Genomic DNA, 21403 nt, shown 5'->3' on the forward strand with positions numbered 1-21403 from the left:
ACCCACCTGGGAATCATCACCAGAAGGGCCCAATTTGCTTGTGGGTAGCAGGGGAAATGACTGAAAGCCATCCAAGAGCCTAGTGAGCAAGAGGCATTGTTCCCTCTCGGACCCCTCCCCCACATACAGCACCACAATGCAGGACGTGGGTTGCCTCCCACTGGCAAATACCTAAGGCTCTACCTGTTCCAACGTCACAGGTTCACCAAGACAAAGAAATATGGAAGAACAGATCAAATGAAAGAACAGATCAAAACTCCAGAAAAAGAACTAAGCAACGAGGGGATAGCCAACCTATCAGATGCACAGTTCAAAACACTGGTAATAAGGATGTTCGCAGAAATGACTGAGTGCAGATGCAAAACAGAGGAAGAGGTGAGGGCTATGCAAAGTGACATGAAGGAAAATGTACAGGGAGCCAACAGTGATGGGAAGGAAACCAGGACTCAAGTCAACAATTTGGAACAGAAGGAAGAAATAAACATTCAACTAGGACAGAATGAAGAAACAAAGATTCAAAAAAATGAGAGGCTTAGGAACCTCTGGGACAACTTTAAACATTCCAACATCCGAATCATAGGGGTGCCAGAAAGAGAAGAGGAAGAGCAAAAAATGAAAACTTATTTGACCAAACAATGAAGGAAAACTCCCCAATTTGGCAAAGGAAACAGAGTTCTAGAAAATTCAGGAAGCTCTAAGACTCCCAAAGAAATTGGACCCAAGGAGGAACACACCAAGACACATCATAATTAACTTACCCAAGATTAAAGATAAGGAGAGAATCTTAGAAGCAGCAAGAGAAAAGGAGACAGTTACCTATAAAGGAGTTCCCATAAGACTACCAGCTGATTTCTCAAAAGAAACTTTACAGGCCAGAAGGGGCTGGAAAGAAGTATTCCAAGTCATGAAAGGCAAGGGCCTACATCCAAGATTACTCTATCCAGCAAAGCTCTCACTTAGAATGGAAGGACAGATAAAGTGCTTCCCAAATAAGGTCGAGTTAAAGGAGTTCATCATTACCCAGCCCTCATTATATGAAATGTTAAAGGGACTTATCTAAGAAAAAGAAGAAGATCAAAACTAGGAAAAGTAAAATGACAACAAACTCACAACTATCTACAACTGAACTTAAGAAACAAAAGCAAACTAAGCAAACAACTAGAACAGGAACCAAACCACAGAAATGGAGATCACATGGAGGGTTATCAGCGGGGAGAGGGGAGAATGAGGGAAAAGGTACAGGGAATAAGAAGCATAAATGATAGGTACAAAATAGACAGGGGGAGGTTAAGAATAGTAGAAGAAATGGAGAAGCCAAAGAACTTATATGTACGACCCATGGACATGAACTAAGGGGGGGAGTACTGGAGGGAGGGGTGGTGCAGGGCAGAGGGGAATAAAGGGGAGAAAAAAATAGGACAACTGTAATAGCATAATCAATAAAATATACTTTAAAAAAAGAACAATGAAAGGAATTGGCCTTTGATCTCAAGAGGGACACTTCTTCCATTTGATAGCAGGGTGCTAAGAAGTTTGAAAAGAGAGGACATGTTGGGAAGACTGCTGTGGAGAATGGAAGAGCCTGCTCACTAGGGTGACCCCAAGACTGTCAGGCAGCAGAGCAGGCCAGGGTGGGAACCATGAGTCTGAAGTGGCCCCAGTTTGTGCACTTGGGTGGGGTTTCTCCAGCAGGCTTGGTCATCCAAGTATAGGGGCAAGGATTCTGAAAGAAGTAACTCCAGACCAGAAATTGTCCCAGGTTGGCTGTATTTCACCTGTAGGAAACAGCTTCTGTTCCTAAAGTTAGGAGAAATGTGCCGGGAGAAAGGGGTAGAGACAGGACTCAGGCCGCTCCAGATGAAGCAGCCATGGCCAGAATGGATTGCTGGGGGACGAGCAGCTGGCCAGAATGGCTAGTTCCCAGGGCCCTCCCGGCATGTGGAGACAGCAGGAGTCTCTGGTGGGCAGAGCACTCTGGCTTCCCTGGAACGAGGTTGGCAGGTTGTACACTGAACGTGGAGGGGCGCAGAAGAGCCCTGGGAGAGAACTCGGAGGAAGGGGGCTAGGGAAGCAGTCGCGCAGTGATGCGGCATAAACCTGTAAGACTGAGACTACGTATCACCCGTGGACACTTCTGAGGGCTGTGTCTATGGGGTGTGTTCACGCGGCTGGGTATGAGGAGCAACCGTCCCTGGGCCCTTGATACAAAGATCTGGTCTGAGGACAAGGCTTCTGAATGTCTCACTCAGCCACTGAATGTCTCTGGAGCCTAACCAGAGAAACCAGTGTCTGGGAGCAGGGCCGAGCCTGGCCCCGGGCTGGGGGAGTCCTGGTGGGGCTGTCGCAGTTATTCGTAAGCAGCTACTACCAATGACCCTACCTCTGCCCTGGCACTCCCTGTGGGAGAGGGAGGGCATGGCTGATACCAAAACTGGGAGGGGAGGGAAGGAGGTAAGGAGCTGACAGTTATTGAGCAACATGGTGAGCCACGAACTTTCCATGCTTTATCGCATTTCATCTGCGAGGTAGAGGTATTACGGGCCCTGTTTTTTATCCATTCATTCAACAAATATTTATTGAGTGCGTGCTGTGTCAGGTGCTGCTCTGTGTGTTGGAGGTACAGCTGTGAGCAAAACAGACAAACATCCCTGTCCCTGGGGAGCTTGTATCCTAATGGGGAAGCAGATACATAAACAAAAACAGATACATAAATGAAACAGATATATAAATGAAGGGTATAGTACAGTAGATCTTGCGGAGTGCTAAAGAAAAACAAAGCAGAAATGGGGAATAGAAAGTTAGGGAAACCCTGGCCAGTGTGGCTCAGTGGTTGGAGTGTCATGCTGTAACCAAAAGGTTGCAGGTTCGATTCCCGGTCAGGGCACATACCTAGGTTGTGGGTTGATCCCCAGCCCGGGTGCAGGTGCATACAACCCCCAGTCCAGACTTGTACAATATCCAGTCTGGGCACTAATCCCCAGTTCCGGTGGGTACAGGAGGCAACCAATCGCTGCTTCTCTCTTGCATCAATGTTTCTCTCTCTCCCTTCCCCTCTCTCTAAAAAGCAATAAAAAGAAAAAAAGTGAGGGAAGGTGACTGGGGAAGGTGACTGGGAAAGGTGACATTTAAGTCAAAACCTGAAGGAAGTTGGGGGAGGGCATGCTGATATCTGAGGGAAGGGCCTTCCAGACAGAAGAAACAGCCATTGCAAAAACTCCAAAGTAAGATCCAAAAACAGAAAAGAAGCCTATGTGGCTGGGAGGTAATAAGAGATGAAGTCAGAAAGTTAAGAGAAGTCTAAAGCACAGGGACATTGTAGGTCATTATAAGGATGGAGGATTTTGAGCAGAGGAGTAACAGGTTTTAAAGGGTCACTCCGGCTGCCTTGATGAGAATAGGCTCTTACGAGGGAGGGAGTCCAACAGGAGGCTACTGCAATAATCTGTGAGAGAGAGGACGGCACTCAGACCCCGGGGGAAGTAGTGGAGGTGCTGAGAAATTGTCATGTCCAGGCTATATTCTGAGGGCAGAGCTGACAGGTCTGCTGGCAGCTCAGGAGTAGGTATGAGAGAAAGAGAAGAACATAGGCTGACTTCAGGTGTTTAGTCGAAGCAACTGGAGGCATAAGGTGTCACTTCCAAAGAAGGAGAAATGACTGCAAGAAGAGCAGACTTCAGAGGGAGCGTTAGGAACTTAAGTTTAAATGTGCAAAGTTGGAGATGCCTCTGAGACATCAAGTGGGGATTCTGAGAAGGCAGGGGAGTGTGGGAGTCTGGCATGCAGGGGAGAGGTCCAGGCTCTGGAAAAGAGTGAATGTAGCTGGAGAAGAGCAGCAAGGACTGAGTCCTGGGCGTAGCAGCATTTAGTGCAGTGGGAGCTGGGGGAGGACCTGCAAAGGAGAGTGAAAAGGAGGAACACCCAGTGCGACGGTAGGAAGGTCAGGAAAATGTGGCACTCTGGAAGCCAGATTGAGAACGTATTTTAAGAGGAGTGATTAATTATGTCATACGTTGCTGCTAGGTAGGGTGATCCTATGTTATTGTCCAAACTCGGACACTTCTGAGAGTGAAAGTGGACATTTTTAATAATTCCTTCAGGATAAGACATAAACCAAGACCATCCCAGGCAAATCAGAACGTTGTGTAGTCACTCTTCTGAGAGGTCGATAGGCACTGACCGTTGGGGAATATTACTCGGCCATAAGAAAGAATGAAATCTTACCATTTGCAACAGCGTGGATGGACCTAGAAGGTATTATACTAAGTGAAATAAGAGAGACAAATGCCATATGATTTCACTTACATGTGAAATCTTACGAATAATATAAATGAACAAATAAAACAAAAACAGACTCATAGATACAGAGAACAGACTGATGGTTGTCAGAGGGGAGGGGTGGGGAACTGGGTGAAAAAAGTGAAGGGATTGAGAAGCACAGATTGGCAGCTAGAAAATAGTCACGGGGACGTAAAAGTACAGCGTAGGAATATAGTCGGTAATACTGTAATAACTACGGATGGTGTCAGGTGGGTACTGGAAATACCAGGGGGACATGCTATAAAGTATGTGATTATCTAACCACCATGCTGTACACCTGAAACGAATATAAAACAATATTGAATGGAAACTAATTGAAAAAAATCTTTTTTGTTTTTCAGACATCCAGTTAAAGACAGTTAAAGTGAAGTGTCTATGCTATAGGCTTCCCAAACCAGCAACATATTGTAGGTGGGAAAATGTTTCTCAGAGAGACACTGTAGTAAATTTTTCCAGCAGCTAATACACACAGTCCAGTGGGGAAAGTGAGGCCGTAAGTATGAAAGGGGCTAAAGACAGCTTATGTGTACTGTCACTTTGGGGAGATACCCTCCTCTCAGTACCCTGCCTTTATGAAGCTTATATTCTACCAGGGAAACACAGACAATAAACAACTAATGAGTAAACTATTTAGTAAATTAGAGCAAGATAATATTTGGGAAAAAAGAAAGTGTGGCCGGGTGATTGGAGCAGGTTGCAGTGTTATATAGGACGGTCAGAGTTCCCCTTGTGGGAAAAGTGAGGCCTGAATAAAGACCAGAGGAGGTGAGTGAGTGAGCCAAATGAGTATCTGGAGGGGAAAAATGTTCTAGTCAGAGGGAACAGCTCAGGTGAAGGCCCTAAGGCAGGAAGAGGCATGAATATGATGTAGTGAGCCGGGGGAGAGGGGTAGAAGATGAAATTAAAGAAGAAACGGGGGAGCGGGGTGCCAGGTTCACGGATGGCCTTGGAGGCATTGTAAGGACTCCGTGCTTTAGTCTGACTGAGACAGGAAGGCATTGCACATGTGGAAAGGCTGATCTTTGATGAAAGAATGGATACTTCCTGGTTTTATCGAGAGGGAAGAAGGAGGGAGTGGAATGAATGCGGGGAGTTTACGGACTTGGTGGAAGGCAGACCTCTGACCTCACTTAGCAGATACTCAGCGCAGGTCTGGGTTCTGAGGGGTATGGCAGTGAACGGATCGGGCAGGTCCATATTCACATAGAACTTACCTTCTCCATGTTATAATAAACCAGTACACGTGTGAGAGACTAAGCAAGTGGACGAGATCGTCTTAAATGGCACTAAATGTTTATGAAGAAAATAGCATGCGTGACAGTGCCAGGAGAAGGAAACCCACTTCAACACAGCACTCAGAGAAGACCTCTCTGAGGAGGTGACATCTGAACAGACCCGAATGGAAACAAAGAGCCAGTTTTGGAAAGACCCAGAGGTGTTCTGGAAGGTTCTAGATGCGGAAAAAAGTTTACTGTATTCAAGGGCGGGACAGAAGTCTAACCTAGTGCGGCAGAGTGAGTAAGGGGGAGGGCCTGGAGTGCGGTGAGAGGTAGGTGAGGGTTAGCCATGTAACCTGTTGTTTGGTTTTTTCAGAGGGCGGTGGGAAGGTTTTAAGCAGAGCGATGGCACAACGTGGTTGCTAGTTTAAGAGTACCATTCTGGCTTTTCTAGAGAATGGATCGAGGGGCGAGAGTGGAAGCTGGACACTGACCATTGCCATAGTCAAGAGGTGATGATTTGGGCCTGGGTGGTAGCAATGGGAATAAAGATAATTGGATGGATTTAGAATATATTTAGAGATTAACAGGATTTGCTGATGAATTGGATAAGAGGCAGCCAAGAAAAAGAGATGAGTCAAGAATAACTCCAGTTGGTTTATTTGTGAAGTAGGTGTTCCTCTTTGTAGAATGTGATGATCCCGGGCAAATGGGACTGAAAAAGAAAGGAATGACTCCTAGGTTTTGCTTGATCAACTACATTAGCCTGGCCTTGCCTCCCTCCCATCAAAGCCAGAACCCCCACCCTACACCACGGTCCTCTGCATCGTTGGTGTTCTTCCATTTCCTCACGTTTCCATCACATCCTGTCCTCCAGCTAGCCTCATGCAGTGATGCCCAAGCGGTGAGCCTTACCCAGCCACCTTTCTGCTTCTGAGCTGCTGAACTGTTAACAGAGACACACAAACATATGTGTTGGCCCCCCTGTGGCTTCACGGTCTGTAGCCTCTGCCGAGGGCTCAGCACTGCTCAGCAGTCCTTGTCCCTAGTTGACTTAGTGTGGTAACCTTGCAAACTTTCACCATTCGTAAGTTCCTGCAGTCCACACTTTCACAGCCACAGTCTTTAACCCCAGAGATTTCCCAGAGAAAAGAGTCAGTCTGGAGCCCTGGCGGGTGCGGCTCAATGGATTGAGCGCCGGCCTATGAACCAGGGGGTCATCAGTTTGATTCCCAGTCAGGGCACATGCCTGGGCTGCAGCAGGCCAGGTCCCTAGCTGGGGGTGAGGGAGAGGCAACTGATTGATGTTTCTCTCACACATTGATGTTTCTCTCCCTTTCTCCCTCCTTTCACCTCTCTCTAAAAATAAATAAATAAAATCTTAAAAAAAAAAAAAAAAGTCAGTCTGGAGAGCATTCTCTCCGGTCCCTTCTATTTTCAAACACACCCATCAGAGTAGCCATCTTCACATCCTGTGTCTTTTTCCAGGGAAAAAGTATTCTGCCTTCTGTGTCCCTCCCCTTATGCTCTGGATCCTGTCACCTTCCCCTAGTCGGGGGGGGGGCCTCACTCTGCTGTTACCTCTGTCTCTTGCACCCCTCCCCCTTTCTGCTTGTGTCCATCCCACCCAATACAAACATTCTCAGTTCTCCCCCCTCCCACTCCACTCTCCAGCTCCCATTCTGTTTCCTCCTTTACTTCACTAGCAAGTTTCTTTAGAAAGTGTCTGATCTCAATTGAACACTTTCTCATGTCTCTTCCTCCTCCATGCAGTCCGGTTCTGTTCTCTCTCCCTCCTTGACAGGATGCCCCCCTAAGGGTCCAGCACCTTTCATGTATTCGCAAAAGCAACGCGATGAGTAAAAACACGGATGTAAACTGTGCCACTCCATGAGAGTGTTGTGAGGGTGATATAAGGTCACATGCGTAGAGCACTGCGAACGGCGTCCAGAACATGGAGCTCAGTAACTGTCAATGACCGTCATTGCTGTTGCCGCCATTGTGGAGTACCTCGTATGTTTCACAATCGCCCGTGTCTGTACTTGGCGGCCTTGCCCATTGGCTGTGAAGGCAGCGACTCAGAGCTGTTTAGTGTCATATTTCCAAGCACAATGCCTGGGGTACACTGGGGCTTACCACATATTGGAGAGGTGGATGGTGGGTACGGGGGACAGATGGGACTGTGTCCCTGGGCTTTGGGGTGTGCAGTCTCTACAAACAGTCCAGCTATCATCCAGGTTCTCAGTGGGGGAGGAGCACTTGCCTCTCATAGCAGCTTCTTAGCTCATAATTCTCTCCTCTGCCTCCCCACACATCCCTCCCCTTACTGGGAAGTTTGGGCCCCTCCTCTCCCTCCTTCGTTCACTCTAGGTACAGGCTGTCAGCAGTTGGTGGGAGCCCTGTCAGCAGGAGCCCAGGCACTGCCCCCTTGAGGGCCTCTGTCTCAGCCTCTCCACTCCTCCTTCAGCACAGAACTCCCTGCCTGTCATACGTGTCATGCATGTGGCTCCAGCCTGTCTGGACACAGATGCGTCCACAGTCCCTAAGCAGGCGGTGGGGCAGTAGCTGACAGTATTTCTGACCTGGACGGGGTTTGCTCCAAAAAAGTAGACACATCGATGGAAGCCTGGCCCTTTGGAGCAGGGAAATCAGAGTGTCATAAAGAGCCACACAAAGGCAGGCCCCCCCACCCCCAGACCTCCACAGGTGAGCAGAAATTTGGCCACACTATGGAGCCTGTCCCCCTGAGCTGCTCTTCCGTCTTCTAGCCAACTGGCGTTGACTGAGCACCCGCTGTGTGCTTGGCTGTGCACCAGGGGAGGAAACAGATGATTAGACCAGTGTGTGGTAGTGTGAGGACAGAGTGCATGGAGGAGAGCGGAGAACTGCGGAGGGCTTGGCGAGCCCTGTGTGACTCAGGAAAGACTCCCACCTGTCCAGGTGGAAAAGCTGGAGTCCCTTGGAGAATGGGCAGAAATGGAGCATGTGATGAGAAGGGGAAGAGAACTCCAGGCAAGGGAACAGCGAGTGTAAAGGCTTGGAGGTGTTAAGAGCCTGGCAGAGCCTAGATCTGCAGTAGTGGGACATGGCTATGGAAGGGAGGGGGCGTCTGGGGCGGGACAGGAGCCCCATCGCAGGGGCTTTGTGAGCCAGACTAGGAGCTGAAACGGGATCCGCTGGTAGCAGTTGCAGTGGGTAGAAACCCGAATCAAACTAATTCAAGCAAAACCAAAAAGGAAATATAGTGACTTATAAAATTGTTAAGTTCAGGGCCACACTGTCTTCAGGCCCGCCTGAATCTGGAGCTCAGTGTCTTTCTCCCTGTGTCGTTTCTTGGCCCAGCTTTTCCCTGGGTTTCACTCTTCCACAGACATTTTCTCTGTGTACCTGCAGAACGGCTCCAGCCATCCTAGACCTGGGCTCAGCCAGTTTTCTTCTTAAAGGTCTGAGAGTGGATATTTTCAGCTTTGCAGGCCATATATTCTCTGTCACAACTACTCCACTTTGCTGTGATAGCATTAAAGCAGCCGTGGACAGTAGGTAAATGAATGAGTGGCGGTGCTTTAATAAAACTTTACAAAACAGGCAGCTGGCCTATGGACTGTAGGTTGCACAAGCCCAGTTCTAGGCTTATATGGTCTTTTCAGCTCACTATCTCTGAAAAGAGAAGAGAGATGCGCACATCCCCCATTGCCCAAATACTAAATCTCAGAAGAATTCGATTTGTCCCACTTGGGTCAGGCGCCCCTCGTTGCAGCAGTTACCATGGTTCCGAGGGCTGAAGTACCATATTTTGCCATGTATAACACACACCAATGTTTATGGCCCAGACTATCAGGAAAAAATCTTTCTTTTTAATTATTTAATTCAATTTTGTATTTTTTATATTTAGAAACAAAACCAATCACCATATCCCAGGGTATTATTTTGCATATGGATATTATTATTGCCTTCTAGAGTTATACTTTTAACACATGAGCCTAAATAAAAGAATTAAAAACATTTATATAGCTATGGAATTAGTACTACCCATGTATAATGCACACCCTTATTTTCCCTCAAAAATTTGGATGAAAAAGTACGCATTATACACGGCAAAATACAGTCTCTCGACTGGCCAGCCTGGGACATACGCCCACCCCAGGAGCCGCGGTGGGGTCAGCTCAGCTGGGACCGAATGGAGTGAAAAGTAGGATGTGCTTACACGAGAAGGGGAAGAAGTGCAGCTCTCCCCGGCAGTGTGTTGACAAGAAAGAGCGTGAGCTGAGTGCCCCAAGTACTCAGATCATCACTGGGTAAGCGATGACCCAGCTTGAAATTGGTCCTGACACAGCCTCAGGGCACCAGGCCAACCTGGCAGTGCTGATGCACGCCCCGTCCCGGCCTTTTCCCCTCTGTGCAGGGTTTGCGCCTCATCTGCTTGATTTACACCCACTCAGAGTCAGAACGCACTTGCCCACTCATTCCTTCCTCACGCATTGCTCCACCTGCCTGGGTGAGACTAGAGGGAAGATTCGCTGGGAGGGGGGACCAGGCCAGAGCTCCTCTGCCCTAGGCTGGTGCTGCTTCACTCTGCCCAGCCTCAGCAATCTCTCTCCTTGTCCTGACGGAAGGTTCTTTTCTCTCTTGTGCCTTCGCCTACGCTTCCCTTGTCCTTGAGTGGCCTTCTCAACATTATCCACCAGGCTCACATTTACTTGCCTTTCAAGGCTCAGCTCTGTCTTGTCATCATCTCCTTCAAGATTTTCCTATAACCCTGTTGACCTAATAAGACCTTTGTACCCTTACCTATTCCAAAATACAGGATGTGCAGATGTATTGTTTTATGATTATTTGTTTACCTGTGTCTATTGTTAGCCCTTTAAGGGAAAGACCAAGGCTAGTTTACCTTTAGGTCCCCAGCCAGCCCCTAGCTGGCACTGAGCAGGCAGGTAGGTGGGTTTTGGACTGGGCAGGAGCTTCGTGCTCGTGCTTGGAGTAGTACTTGTGGGTGATACCTGCTGTTTTCTTCACCTCTGGGCTGCTTTCCCCGGGACATATGCCCACCTGTCCTTCAGATTTACCATCCTCTCTCCTCAGACTCCCCCTGCTCTTCCATGGGGCTCATTCAGGTGGTTGGCAGGGGGAATGGTGGCAAAGCATAAGCTTGAGGAAGCATTTAGGAAGTGCTCACTTTGCTTGCTTGCTTGGGCGTGTACCAAGGTCTTACTGTGCAGGGCTGTTTATGGTGCGGCTGCCACAGCAAGGTCACAAACAAGACCAGGTAGATTCTAGAAACCTGTGTCCCTCTGCTTTGTCCACCTCACCACTTCCCAGAGCAGGGCCTGGGGAGATGGATCTGTAGGGTTTGGCCTTCACCCCATTGAATGACAGTCTCACTTTTGGGGGGCCAAGACTTACGGCTGAATCTAACAGGCTAATGTGCTGTGGCCCCTGGTCTCAGGACCCACTACTAGGCTCTGCCTTCCCTTTGTTTCTTGGGCTCTTGGGGCTGCTCACGCCTTTGGGGAACAGTGGCTAGAGGGTTGGCCACCCAATCAAACGGGCACAAATGGAGAGCTGAAGCTGTGTGTTGCTCTAATACAGCAAACCCTCATCTGGAGGCACCTTTTTCAGTTGGATTGGCGGGAACCGGAAGGAGGACCTTACTCTGAGTCTGCTGTTGCCCACACACAACTATTCCTCACCCACTAATAAGACCCAGTCAGCTCTCCGGGTAGAGGCCGATGTCCTGGGCCTTAGGAAATGGTTAGGTTGATGAGCCAGAGTTGGGGACATCACCTTCTACCCAGCGCCTCAGCCATACCTCTGGGCATTAAATGAACTGGAAGATGCTCTCAGAGTGTCCTGGATTGCCCTTCCTAACCGGTCGGAGTCTGTAGGTCTATGAGCAGGTCAGCCTCTTGGGTCCTGGGGTGCCAGCCTTGCTGTGAGAGGCACAAGGTTTAGGCCAACCCTCAGCACATGCTTTCCTAGAGCCTGAAGTCCCCAAACTACTAGTACACTCTAGGCTCTAAGGGGGAAAAGCAGGTAGGTCCCAGTTGCCACTTCCGCCTCCTCCTCCTGTTCCTTCTCACGCACTCACACACGCCCTGCTGAAACCTGATCCGCAGGCTGCCTGGCTTGCTGCAGCTCTCCGCAGAGCTGGCGGGCTGGGGCCTGTCTGCTGAGCCTGCCCCACCCTGCCCTGCTATCCCCTAGGCCAGGGCAAGCAGGTCAGGCGTCCTACACCCCCACTAGTCTGACCAGTCAATTTGTACCTCAGGGACCACCTCTGCCCCGGCCATGCCTCCAAACTTGACTCTAGTCTGGTCAGAAGCCCCCGGATTCTATCCAGGTACAGCATGAGGCTCTGCCCAGGCCACCTGCAGACTTTAGCACAAACGCACACACACCACCTCTACCATCACCCCACCCCATTTCCTGTTGTTTATGGCCCCTGGCTCAGCTTCCAACACTCTGCAGGCATGGAGCCACCTCCCGGGGGCTGAACAAAACGAGGTGGAAACACTCGAGGAGGAAGAGTACCGTCTGCCTGGCGCAGGCAGCAAGACTGTCCAGAGGAAGTAGCCTTTGGACTTAAGGGATTTCCCAGGCAAACGGAGAGGGGAAGGTGTTGTGTATCCTTGTACTGTCAATTTTGGGGGCATTCATTTGTGTCAGATTACCAGCAGTTTATGGGGATTTGGGCCGCTGTGAATTAGGAGAAAGTTGTGTCCATTTGCATAATGCTGTTTTTATGAAACTATAAAGTGCAGAAATGGTCTGCAGAGCCGCCTAACAAATAATATGGGAAAAGGAAAGTCAGTACATATATATACCAAAAGGTTAATTGTCTTCTGTGTTGTAGGATTATGGGTATTTTTGTATTGATTTTGTACACCTATTTGTATTTTCCTCCAAAATTAACATATAAGTGACAAAAATAAGGTTGTTTTTTAAGTAGGTATTAACATATTAAACTTTCTAATCAGCTCAGAAAAGGGGGAAGGAGGAGGAAAAGGAAAAATATGTTGAAGCTGTTTGGCTAGATCTTAGGAGATTTCATTAGCACATGACATCCAGTACATATTGGAAACAGATAAAATCCTGTCCGAGCCTGACTGAGAAACTCTAAAAGTTTTATAAGCTCAGCCCCGACACAGAAGGAGAGACTCTTACTGCCGGCTTTTCTGGGGACCTTGCTTCCTTCCCTGTTACACGTGGACTGTGGACAGGAACCTCAGTGCCTCTAGTGTAGCGCCAAATATATTAATTCACCGAGGCTCCATATCCTGGGTACGAGAAACACACGTGGCTCTTGCACCCAGAAGGGAAGTGCGCTAACCCAGAAGTCCAAAGGGAAGCTGCTGTGCAGGAACGGCCTCTCCCTGCTATCCAGTGTGGCAACTGCTTCCTAGCAGCAAGTAACGGGGAGGGAACAGGACTGAAAGTTTCCTGCCTCTTTCAAGTTCACACCAAAACCTCTTATAATATTAGACCACCAAGTGATTACCGATAGAATTTCTCCCAGGCGTGAAGATTATAATGGTGTTAGTGGTGATGGGAATGAGAAATGTAGACCTGAGTTAGAGTACATTGGGGGGTAAGTTCCAGCTTCTGGGCTTAGAAGGCCTCTCTGTCTGGTCTTCAATTTTCCAGTGGCTGATTCAGTTGAGTTAGAAATAAAGAGAAAGAGCCACCCAAGGCCGTGGCCTCAGCCTCCACACATCCCTCCTTGGCCCGAAGGCCCTAAGCAGGCTCCACGGCAACTCTGCGCACAGCAGATGGCCAGGTGCAGGCACCATCCAGGGTGCCGGGTTCCATGTGAGGTCCTGCGCCCAAGCTTCTCTGAAGAGCTGGGTTCCTCCCGTACCTTTTCACCCTTCCCTCACTCCCTTCCGCATCCTGTGTGACCATGTCCTGGCCTCCCCAGGCCTGCACCCTGCTCTGCTCACTCTTAGGCTGTCGCAGGGAAAGCAAAACTCTCCTTTTCCTTTCTCCTCTACTCAGCATCACTTCACCCTTCCTCCTCTTCTCCTTCCCTTCCATCTCTCATCCAGACCAAAATTACCCCTTCTCCTTAAGCTCCATACCAGTCCCTCATCTCCCAAAGAGGCTTGCGTTCCTTCTCTCCTTCTGTCTGCCAGCAGGTGTGCTTAGGCTCCTGCCTGTCTGAAGCCTCCCTCTACCCAGCCTCCCAGCCTCTGGTGCTGCGGTTTTTCTCTTCTCTTCCAGACCCCTGTCTCCTGCAGCTCTGCACCTGCTTTGTCCCCTCATCATCAACTCTCCATCCTCCTCACCCTGCACGGTCCACTCTCAGGATTCTCTCCCGAATTCTGGGTGCCTGCACTGGCTATTTGGGGGTTATTTTTCTGCTCCACTGGAGAGTGTCTCATCTCTGTGTTCCCACAGTACAGTAACAGTGGAGGCAGCAGGGACTATTTGGTGGACGCATGCCTGGATAACCTGCCAGAGAGCCTCCAACTGGGAAATGTTGGTCCCTGATGCGCGGGTCTTGTCTCTGCACTCGTATATCTGGCCACATAAGGACTGGCTGGGCCTGCTCCTTTAAACTCGGGCTCTGCTGAACAAGGTCTATCCGACCCCACACAGCAGCTACCCAGTGACAGGCTGGGGTAGGAAAGGTAGACTGGAATGTGGAAGGTGGCTTCCAGCACAGCCATAGTCAAGACAGCTGGACAGAAGTACTCCAGTACGCCAGCCAGTACTCAGAACTGGAAGAGCCAGCCAGCCCTCCAGCTTATTGCATTTGGGGACCCTCAACAGCCCTGTTGTGTTCCAGGTTCTCCAAGCCAGCACCCATGTTCCTGGACGACTCTTTCCGCAAGTGGGCTAGGATCCGCGAGTTTGTGCCGCCTTTTGGGATCAAAGGTCAAGGTATGTTGGGAACCCTGACCCCCTCTTCGTGTAACTTCTCGTCTTCCATGCTGTCTCCCTGAACTTCAGGACAGGGCTGTACCCTCAGAAGTGCCATGCTGGGACCCCCCCTCCCCGACTCCCAACAGCACTTTACATTCTCTTCCTCTTTTCCTTCCTGTCTGTTTTTCTTATGTCTTTAATGGAATGTTTCCTCAGAGCCCAGCATTTTGTGAGGACTAGGTATACAGCAGTGGAGTGGACAGTTACCGTCCCCGTCCTCAGAAAGCTTCAGGCTAGCGGAGACACAGACATTTCGATTGCGGACAGTAAGCAGTCTGACGTAACAAGAACACGGTGCGGTGAGATCACAGAAAAAGGGATGCCAGAGGTGTTGGTGCTGGAGGTTTAAGTATGAGGTAGAAAACCCCAGAGAAAGTAGAGGCCATCCCCCACGAATGCCCCCTGCTCCTCCATCACCCGTCCTGATGTTTCTCACCTCCAGTCCTTTCCTCTCCTGCCCAAAGCCAGCCTTCCCCCTGTCTTCTCAGAACTGTCTGCTTCCATTGCCTTAGGGGCCTCACTCATGTAGTCCCACCCTCCCTTACAGCTCTCCCAACCCTGAGAGTTGAACAAGCTCTGTTTCTTTGGCAGGTGCCTGTCTGTTTCATGGCATGGTAAAGTATGGGCTTTAGGGTCAGGCACAGAAGGGTCAGTTCCCAGTACTACCTTTTTACTAGCTGTGACCTTGAACAAGCAACTTAACCTGTCCGTGCTTTAGTTTCTTCATCAGTTAAATGGACAGAATAGTACGATTGTATTAGTTTGTAGTTGGAATTAAATAACTGTTAAAGGGGTACTGTCATGTGACCAGGGGACCCAACAATACCTGAACCCTCTACTCAGCCAGGCTACCCCTCCCTGAAAGGAAGGCAGTGGCCAGCAAAAAGACAAAAGGTTTGACCTCAAACCTCCAAGGACAGATCTGACAGATTGGGTTGAAGCACATGAAGAACTCCTTTTTCCTGAGTGAGGTAGGCGAGTAGTCTACTCTTTTCTCCTAAACCCTCACTCAGCACTCTGATTCTACTAAGCTACAAAGGCCAGGAAAGGCCAAGGCAGAGCCCATCAGCCAGCAAGAAGAGAACACCTGAAAGTTAATGCTCCTTCTGCTAAGGTTCCCTACCTAGAAGACAAAATCCCAATCTGTATCCTTGACCTTGGCCACTTAGTGGCAACATGCCTTTCCTCAGAGGTGAAATGGGAAGTGGGAAAAAGGAAGGTACCCAGGGCCTTCCCTGAAGCCCACCGTAAAGGATATCTGCAGACACTTAGTGCAGACCACTCCTTAAAGATTTGTTTCCTTACCTGTTCTCATTCACCTTCTGCAAAGGTTAGCTGTCTGCTGTCTCTTCTCTCTCACCATTTACTCCTGACAAATGCCTTCTCCCTGACCACCCTGGGAGTGGCATGGCCCCGTGAGATGCAGAGGACACTCTCCAGTCCTGGCCTTGACCTCACAGATGCATCCGACAGTGTTATCCACCCCATCTTTTAAAAAATAATGAGGTGGTTATTTTTAATTTTGGAGGCATCCTTTCTTTACATGCAATATTTTAGGCATATAAAAAAGCATAAAAATAATCTAATGAGCTTCCATGCACTCTCTACTAAGCTTAAGAAATAAAACATGAGATACAATTAAAGTTCCGTGTGGCCCTTCCCACCCCTTGCCCCTCCTTCCCCAGGAGACCATCATCTTGGTTGTGGTGTTACCATTCCAATGCCTGCTTATGTGTTTCTACCGTGTGTGTATATATTCATTAAATAGATGGCATTTTTTGCATATTTTTAAACTTTACAAATAGTAATATGTGCGTGTCTTTCAACTTTATTTTTTTGCTTATGCTTTTCAGATTTATCTGTACTGATACACATAGCTCTAGGTCATCAATTTTTTTTTCTGTTGCTGTGTAGTATTCAACGTAGCACATCTAATCTGTGTTCTTTTGTGGACATTTACATTGCCTCCGGTGTTTTGCTATTACAAGCAGTTCTGTAATAAACACTCTTGTACAAGTCTCCTTAAACAAGTGCGTGAGAGTTTGATGCTGCCCGCCCAGGAGCGGGCTGCAAGATCTCAGTCTATGCATGTCTGTGTCTTTGCTCGACATTATTAAGATGCTCTCCACTGTGGTTGTACTGATTTGCTTACTTTATATGTAAATCTTTATATCCATTCTGTGTTTATCTTTCTAACAACTCCACAGAGTAGGAATTACCATTTTCATTTGAAAGATAAGGAAACTTAAAACACAAAGAAAATAAGTGATTGACCCAAGGTCTTAAGAAGCAAAGCCAGGATTTAACTCCAAAACCAATATTATTATACATTATATTATAATCCTCTCATTATACCAGAATTTGAAAGGAGAGCAGTTATCATTGCAGCAGCCAGAGAGAGGCAAGAAGAATGAAGTCCAACTAGTGGGCATGGGATCTGAGAGCACGGAGGTCAGGGCCCCTGCTGAGGGCAGCCTCAGGGGAGTGCAAGTAGGCAGATGCCAGGCTGCAGGCTTGCAGAGGTAAGGAGGCGGGCATAGCCTGGCAAAGCAGGACTGGAGATAGGCAGTGTTCAAAGGAGAAAGTGAGGGAAAGACAGTATCAGAAGTGATGCGGAGTGGCCTGGCTGGGGGAGCTGGTTGGGACCCCTCTGTTCTTCATCACTGCTTGTCTCCCCATTGGCGCCCGGGTGTCTGCACAGTGGGGGTACAGAGACGTGCATAGTGTGGTCTCTGTCTCTGAGCAGATGCTCCCATTCTGGCCAAGGCCCAGGCCTGACTACAGAGCCCCCAAAGCTAGATGAGACTGCCAAGGACTGGCTGGGGAGCTGGCTCCAGGCAGAGCTAAGTGTGCCTGCCTGTTCTGCCCCCTTCTCCTTTATCAGGGAGAAGGTTAAGCCAGCAGCCTGGCCAGCCTTATGCCCAGAGCTTCCTCTCCCCGTTTCCACCCTGGCCCCAGGAACATGCGCCTTCACACTGGCTCACTGGAAAACGTTTCGTGGGAGCTTAAGTGACTCTCTAACAGTAACCTTCCTCCTCTGTCCACAGACAATCTGATCAAAGCCATCTTGTCAGTCACCAAAGAGTATCGCCTGACACCTGCCTTGGACAGGTGAGCTCCTTGCTGCCCAGCCTCCTGCCCCTCAGCTGCCTGGCACATGCAGAGGTGTTGAGGCCCAGCTGGCCTTTCCTGGGCACGAGGAGATTCTCCAACATATCCACCTGTGCACACACAGTACACACGCTGGGGTGGGTGAGCAGAGAGGCGCGGCCATCTAGCTGGGCTTGCACCCGTGGGCTGTAAGCACTCGGCAAGACCTCTCAGCCCTCAGACAGCGGGGGTCTCGGGGAACGAATTGAAGACCCTGGGCTGGGGCATGCCCACCATTGGGACCGAGGAGCTAGATGGCGGGGGCAGCTGAAGGGCCCATGGCTTACATCCAGGAGGCAGTGATGCCTCTGAAGCCAACAGACCCCGAGTGGAAGAAACCCCAGGATCAGGGGCAGGAGAGCAAAATGAGTAGGGTTCCCTGGTGCCTATTGCTAGCATGGAGGCTTCCTGGTTGAATGTGAGCCCAGCTCTAAGTCCTAGAGCCTCCAGTCCCATTTCTCTGTTCTTGCTTTTCTGGCACAGCCCTCAAGCTCAGCCCTTTTTTCCCTCTCCCCCAAAAGCTGCCTCAACCCCACTAACTCTTGGGAAATCTTTTCCCCAGAGTGCCATCTTACCAGAGCCTCCTTCGTCACCTCCATGGAGCAAGTGTCTGAGCCCTTTCCATACCCGTGTTTCCCTGGGGAGGTGTCAGGGAGTGGGGGTGTCTGAGAGTTCCAGGTGACCCAGCTCCCCACAGTGTGATTCTGGCCTCTTCTCGGAAATGCTGCCAGAAGCCCATCGGTCTTCTCCCACTATCCCAGCCTATGCCTGGTCGAGGGCATAGGGTCAAGGGCCAAAGGGGTAGGGGATGAGGACACTTGGTAGACAGCTCTCCAGAGGTCTCTGCCTCTCTCCCCTCAGCCTCAGCTGCCGTCGCTGCATCATCGTGGGCAACGGAGGTGTCCTTGCCAACAAGTCACTGGGGTCACGAATTGATGATTATGACATTGTGGTCAGGTGAGCTCCTCAAAGCAGTGCCTCGGGCACCTGCATGTTCTGGCCCAAACCCTGGTCCTTGAACCCAGAGAGAGCTGTCTGACCATCTGGCCATGTGGGCTGGAGGTGAGCAGACGTCTCAAGAAGAACCCTGGGTTAGAAGGTTTTAGAATGGAAAGCTAGATGGCTCCAGGCGACCTGGGCTCCCCATTCTCTCTACTTGGGGTATTCTGGGATCAGAGTGCTACCCCAAACATAGACCCACCACGTGCAATGAGCCCAAGGCAGGCTCTCACGGGGCCTGCTCTCTGTAGACTGAACTCAGCACCAGTGAAAGGCTTTGAGAAGGACGTGGGCAGCAAAACTACACTGCGCATCACCTACCCAGAGGGCGCCATGCAGCGGCCTGAGCAGTATGAACGCGACTCTCTCTTCGTCCTCGCTGGCTTCAAGTGGCAGGACTTCAAGTGGTTGAAGTACATCGTCTACAAGGAGAGAGTGGTGAGCTCCCTGTGCACCAGTTCCTTCCCATCTTGCCCTGGCCTTGCCCAGCTTCCAGGTCAGCCCCTTCCTCTGAACCCAGCAAAGAACAAAGAGGAACCTTTCAAAAGAAGCATTATTGACCCAAAGTTGAAAGACACCCAAACTCAACTGAGGGACAGAGGGGCCAGATCTCACCAAGAGTGGCTGACCCAGGTTTCTGGAGCTGGTATGCCTGATACCTACCCGTCTCCAGATACCCAGCTGTAGGTCCTTCCTCAGCCATGTGTGGCCACACCCAACCTTGAACCCAAGTCCCTCCCCAACAGCCCCCTGTGGGCCCTTCTCTGGCTTTAGATCCCCTGGTAAGTAAAGCTTTCATGTGGCTAGCCCTAGCATTACTCCACATTTTCACATTCTCCTGCCCTGACCTTGTAGTTGCCTCCTCAACCCCTCTTACCTCTGTGAGGTCTCTCTGACTCTCGTCGTACGGGTCCATCTCATTCCCAGCCAAAGGAAGAAGGCCTTATTTGGACCTTAGGGCCATTCTGCAGGGACCGTAGACCCCTCAACTTGACGGGGCCACTCCCCAAACTTATGTGTAAGTCCTAGTCTCCTCTACTTTGTACTTTTCCCACTGACCTACAGTTGGGTCCCCAACCTGCCATTGAGTTGTCCCAATCTGGGAATGACCAGATTCTGTCCTCATTGTTCTCAGCAGGCAAGGGCTGGGGCCTCTTTCTTTAGGGAGCAAATGTGGCCAAATAGGCTCAGGCCGCTCCTTAGGGGACCATGCACTGAGCCCTTTCCTGAGACCTCTGTATCTCAGCTCTGGGCCCGTAAGGACGCCTGCCAACTTGTCCAGGCCCAGTCCCCTCTCCCCTCAACCAGCTGTCACCAGCCACCCCAGGGGAGGGGCACTGCAGAGTTCACGCCATTCATCTTCCAGTACCCAAGCCTCCTGCCAGAGGAGAATGGTGACAGACGGCCCTCCGCCCACAGTAAGAAGCTAGTTTTTCTGGATGTTTAGAGGAGAATTGAGGGGTGTGAACAGCTTAACCTGCCTATGGAGGTCTCAGTGCAATTTGGTTTAACTCCACAGCCGTTTCCCAAGCAAGGCCAAGTGCAGGCAGTGTCAGGTAGGTGGCAAGCGAGAGAGAAGACAGAAAGTCAGGAATTCAGGTAGGTGGGACAGTGGGGAAGGGGAGCCCACCTCAGAACCAGGCTGAATGAGGCAGCCAGACTCCACTGGGTCCAGCCCAGCTCACCAAAGGGGAGGAAAGGGTTTGGCTTTAGCCAGCCCCAGCTGCAGGCTGCCCACTGCCCACACAAACCAGGCAGAGAACAGGGGCTGAGGGCGCACTTCTGTTTTGAGAACACTGGAGCCTGAGACACTTGTGTCCTCAGAGCCCTTCTCTTTGCTTTGAAAGCAGTAGAGTCACAGGTAGGTACTTTTAAGGGAGAAATGGAAACAAATTGGGTCCCCTTTGGAGAACTCCAGGTACCCTGGAGGCTGCTTTGTCACCCTGGCCTCCTGACCATCTACCCACCCGCTCCTTCCCTCTGCCCACAGATACCTGTCACAGGAGCTCCCAGAGGGCAGGACCCAGTCCTGTCTGCCTTTTTACCCTCCTATTGCCCAGCCACTATAAATGATCAGAGCTGGCCCACACACCAGCTCCTATTTCCCCCCGGGGTAGGACCAGCAGCCCCAGGCTGTAGGCATGCAGGGTAGGCCAGGGCCAGGGCCAGCCGGGGGTGGCGCCATGTATCCCTTCTAAGAACGTCAAAGTCAGTTAACTCAGGGCTCTTACAATCCATCCAAAGGAGTAAGGGAGGAAAGGAGAAAAGGGAGGGAGTCAGCTAGAGTCAGAAAACTCTCACTGTGCTTGGGCTGCTCCGGGAGCCAACAGCAGGGCCTCACTTTCCCTAGGAAGACTGAGGAGCTCACCGCCTGGTCTGGCCTGGCCTTGGCGGCAGGATTATCGAAGGTCCTAGAGCAGTTGGGTGAGGAAGTGTGGGCTGTGCTCAGGCCCACACTCAGCTGTGCTGATGTCTCTGTCCTGTCCTGTCCAGGCCACGCCCAGGGGTCTAGGACCAGACTCATGTTGATCCCTGCCTTTGCAGGGTCCGTGGGGTGAGTGGGGAGGATAGAGGACACAGGGAAGAATCCTCTGAAGTTCTGTGAGCCTTCCCTGGCTCTAATGTCAAAGATAATTTGGGTCTTTAGAATGAGCCGCCAGAGGGAAGCCAATGATGCCCGTGGCTTCACCAATTCAGCCCCGGAGGGGGCCTGTCCAGACCCTCTGGCTACCCAGGAAGCCTCTTCTGAGTACCCTTCTCCACCCAAGCCCAGCGCTAATGCCTTCAAAGGACCCCTC

At 50.3% G+C, this 21403-nt stretch overlaps 1 protein-coding gene across 13 annotated transcripts in view; it reads left to right on the forward strand.

Annotated features, from left to right (window-relative positions):
• ST3GAL3 (ST3 beta-galactoside alpha-2,3-sialyltransferase 3) overlaps window positions 1-21403 on the forward strand; it is a 166906-nt gene that overhangs the window by 126070 nt on the left and 19433 nt on the right. For 12 of the 13 annotated variants that reach the window (XM_053920287.2, XM_053920289.2, XM_053920279.2 and 9 more), the window contains 4 exons: window positions 14320-14414; window positions 17504-17567; window positions 18468-18563; window positions 18857-19043. In XM_053920287.2, coding sequence (XP_053776262.1) covers window positions 14320-14414; window positions 17504-17567; window positions 18468-18563; window positions 18857-19043 — 442 coding nt within the window. The remainder of the gene's footprint in view (window positions 1-14319; window positions 14415-17503; window positions 17568-18467; window positions 18564-18856; window positions 19044-21403) is intronic. The other variant, XM_053920282.2, reaches the window with a different exon arrangement.

Source organism: Desmodus rotundus, chromosome 3, assembly GCF_022682495.2.
Source record: "Desmodus rotundus isolate HL8 chromosome 3, HLdesRot8A.1, whole genome shotgun sequence".
Classification (NCBI taxonomy): domain Eukaryota; kingdom Metazoa; phylum Chordata; class Mammalia; order Chiroptera; family Phyllostomidae; genus Desmodus; species Desmodus rotundus.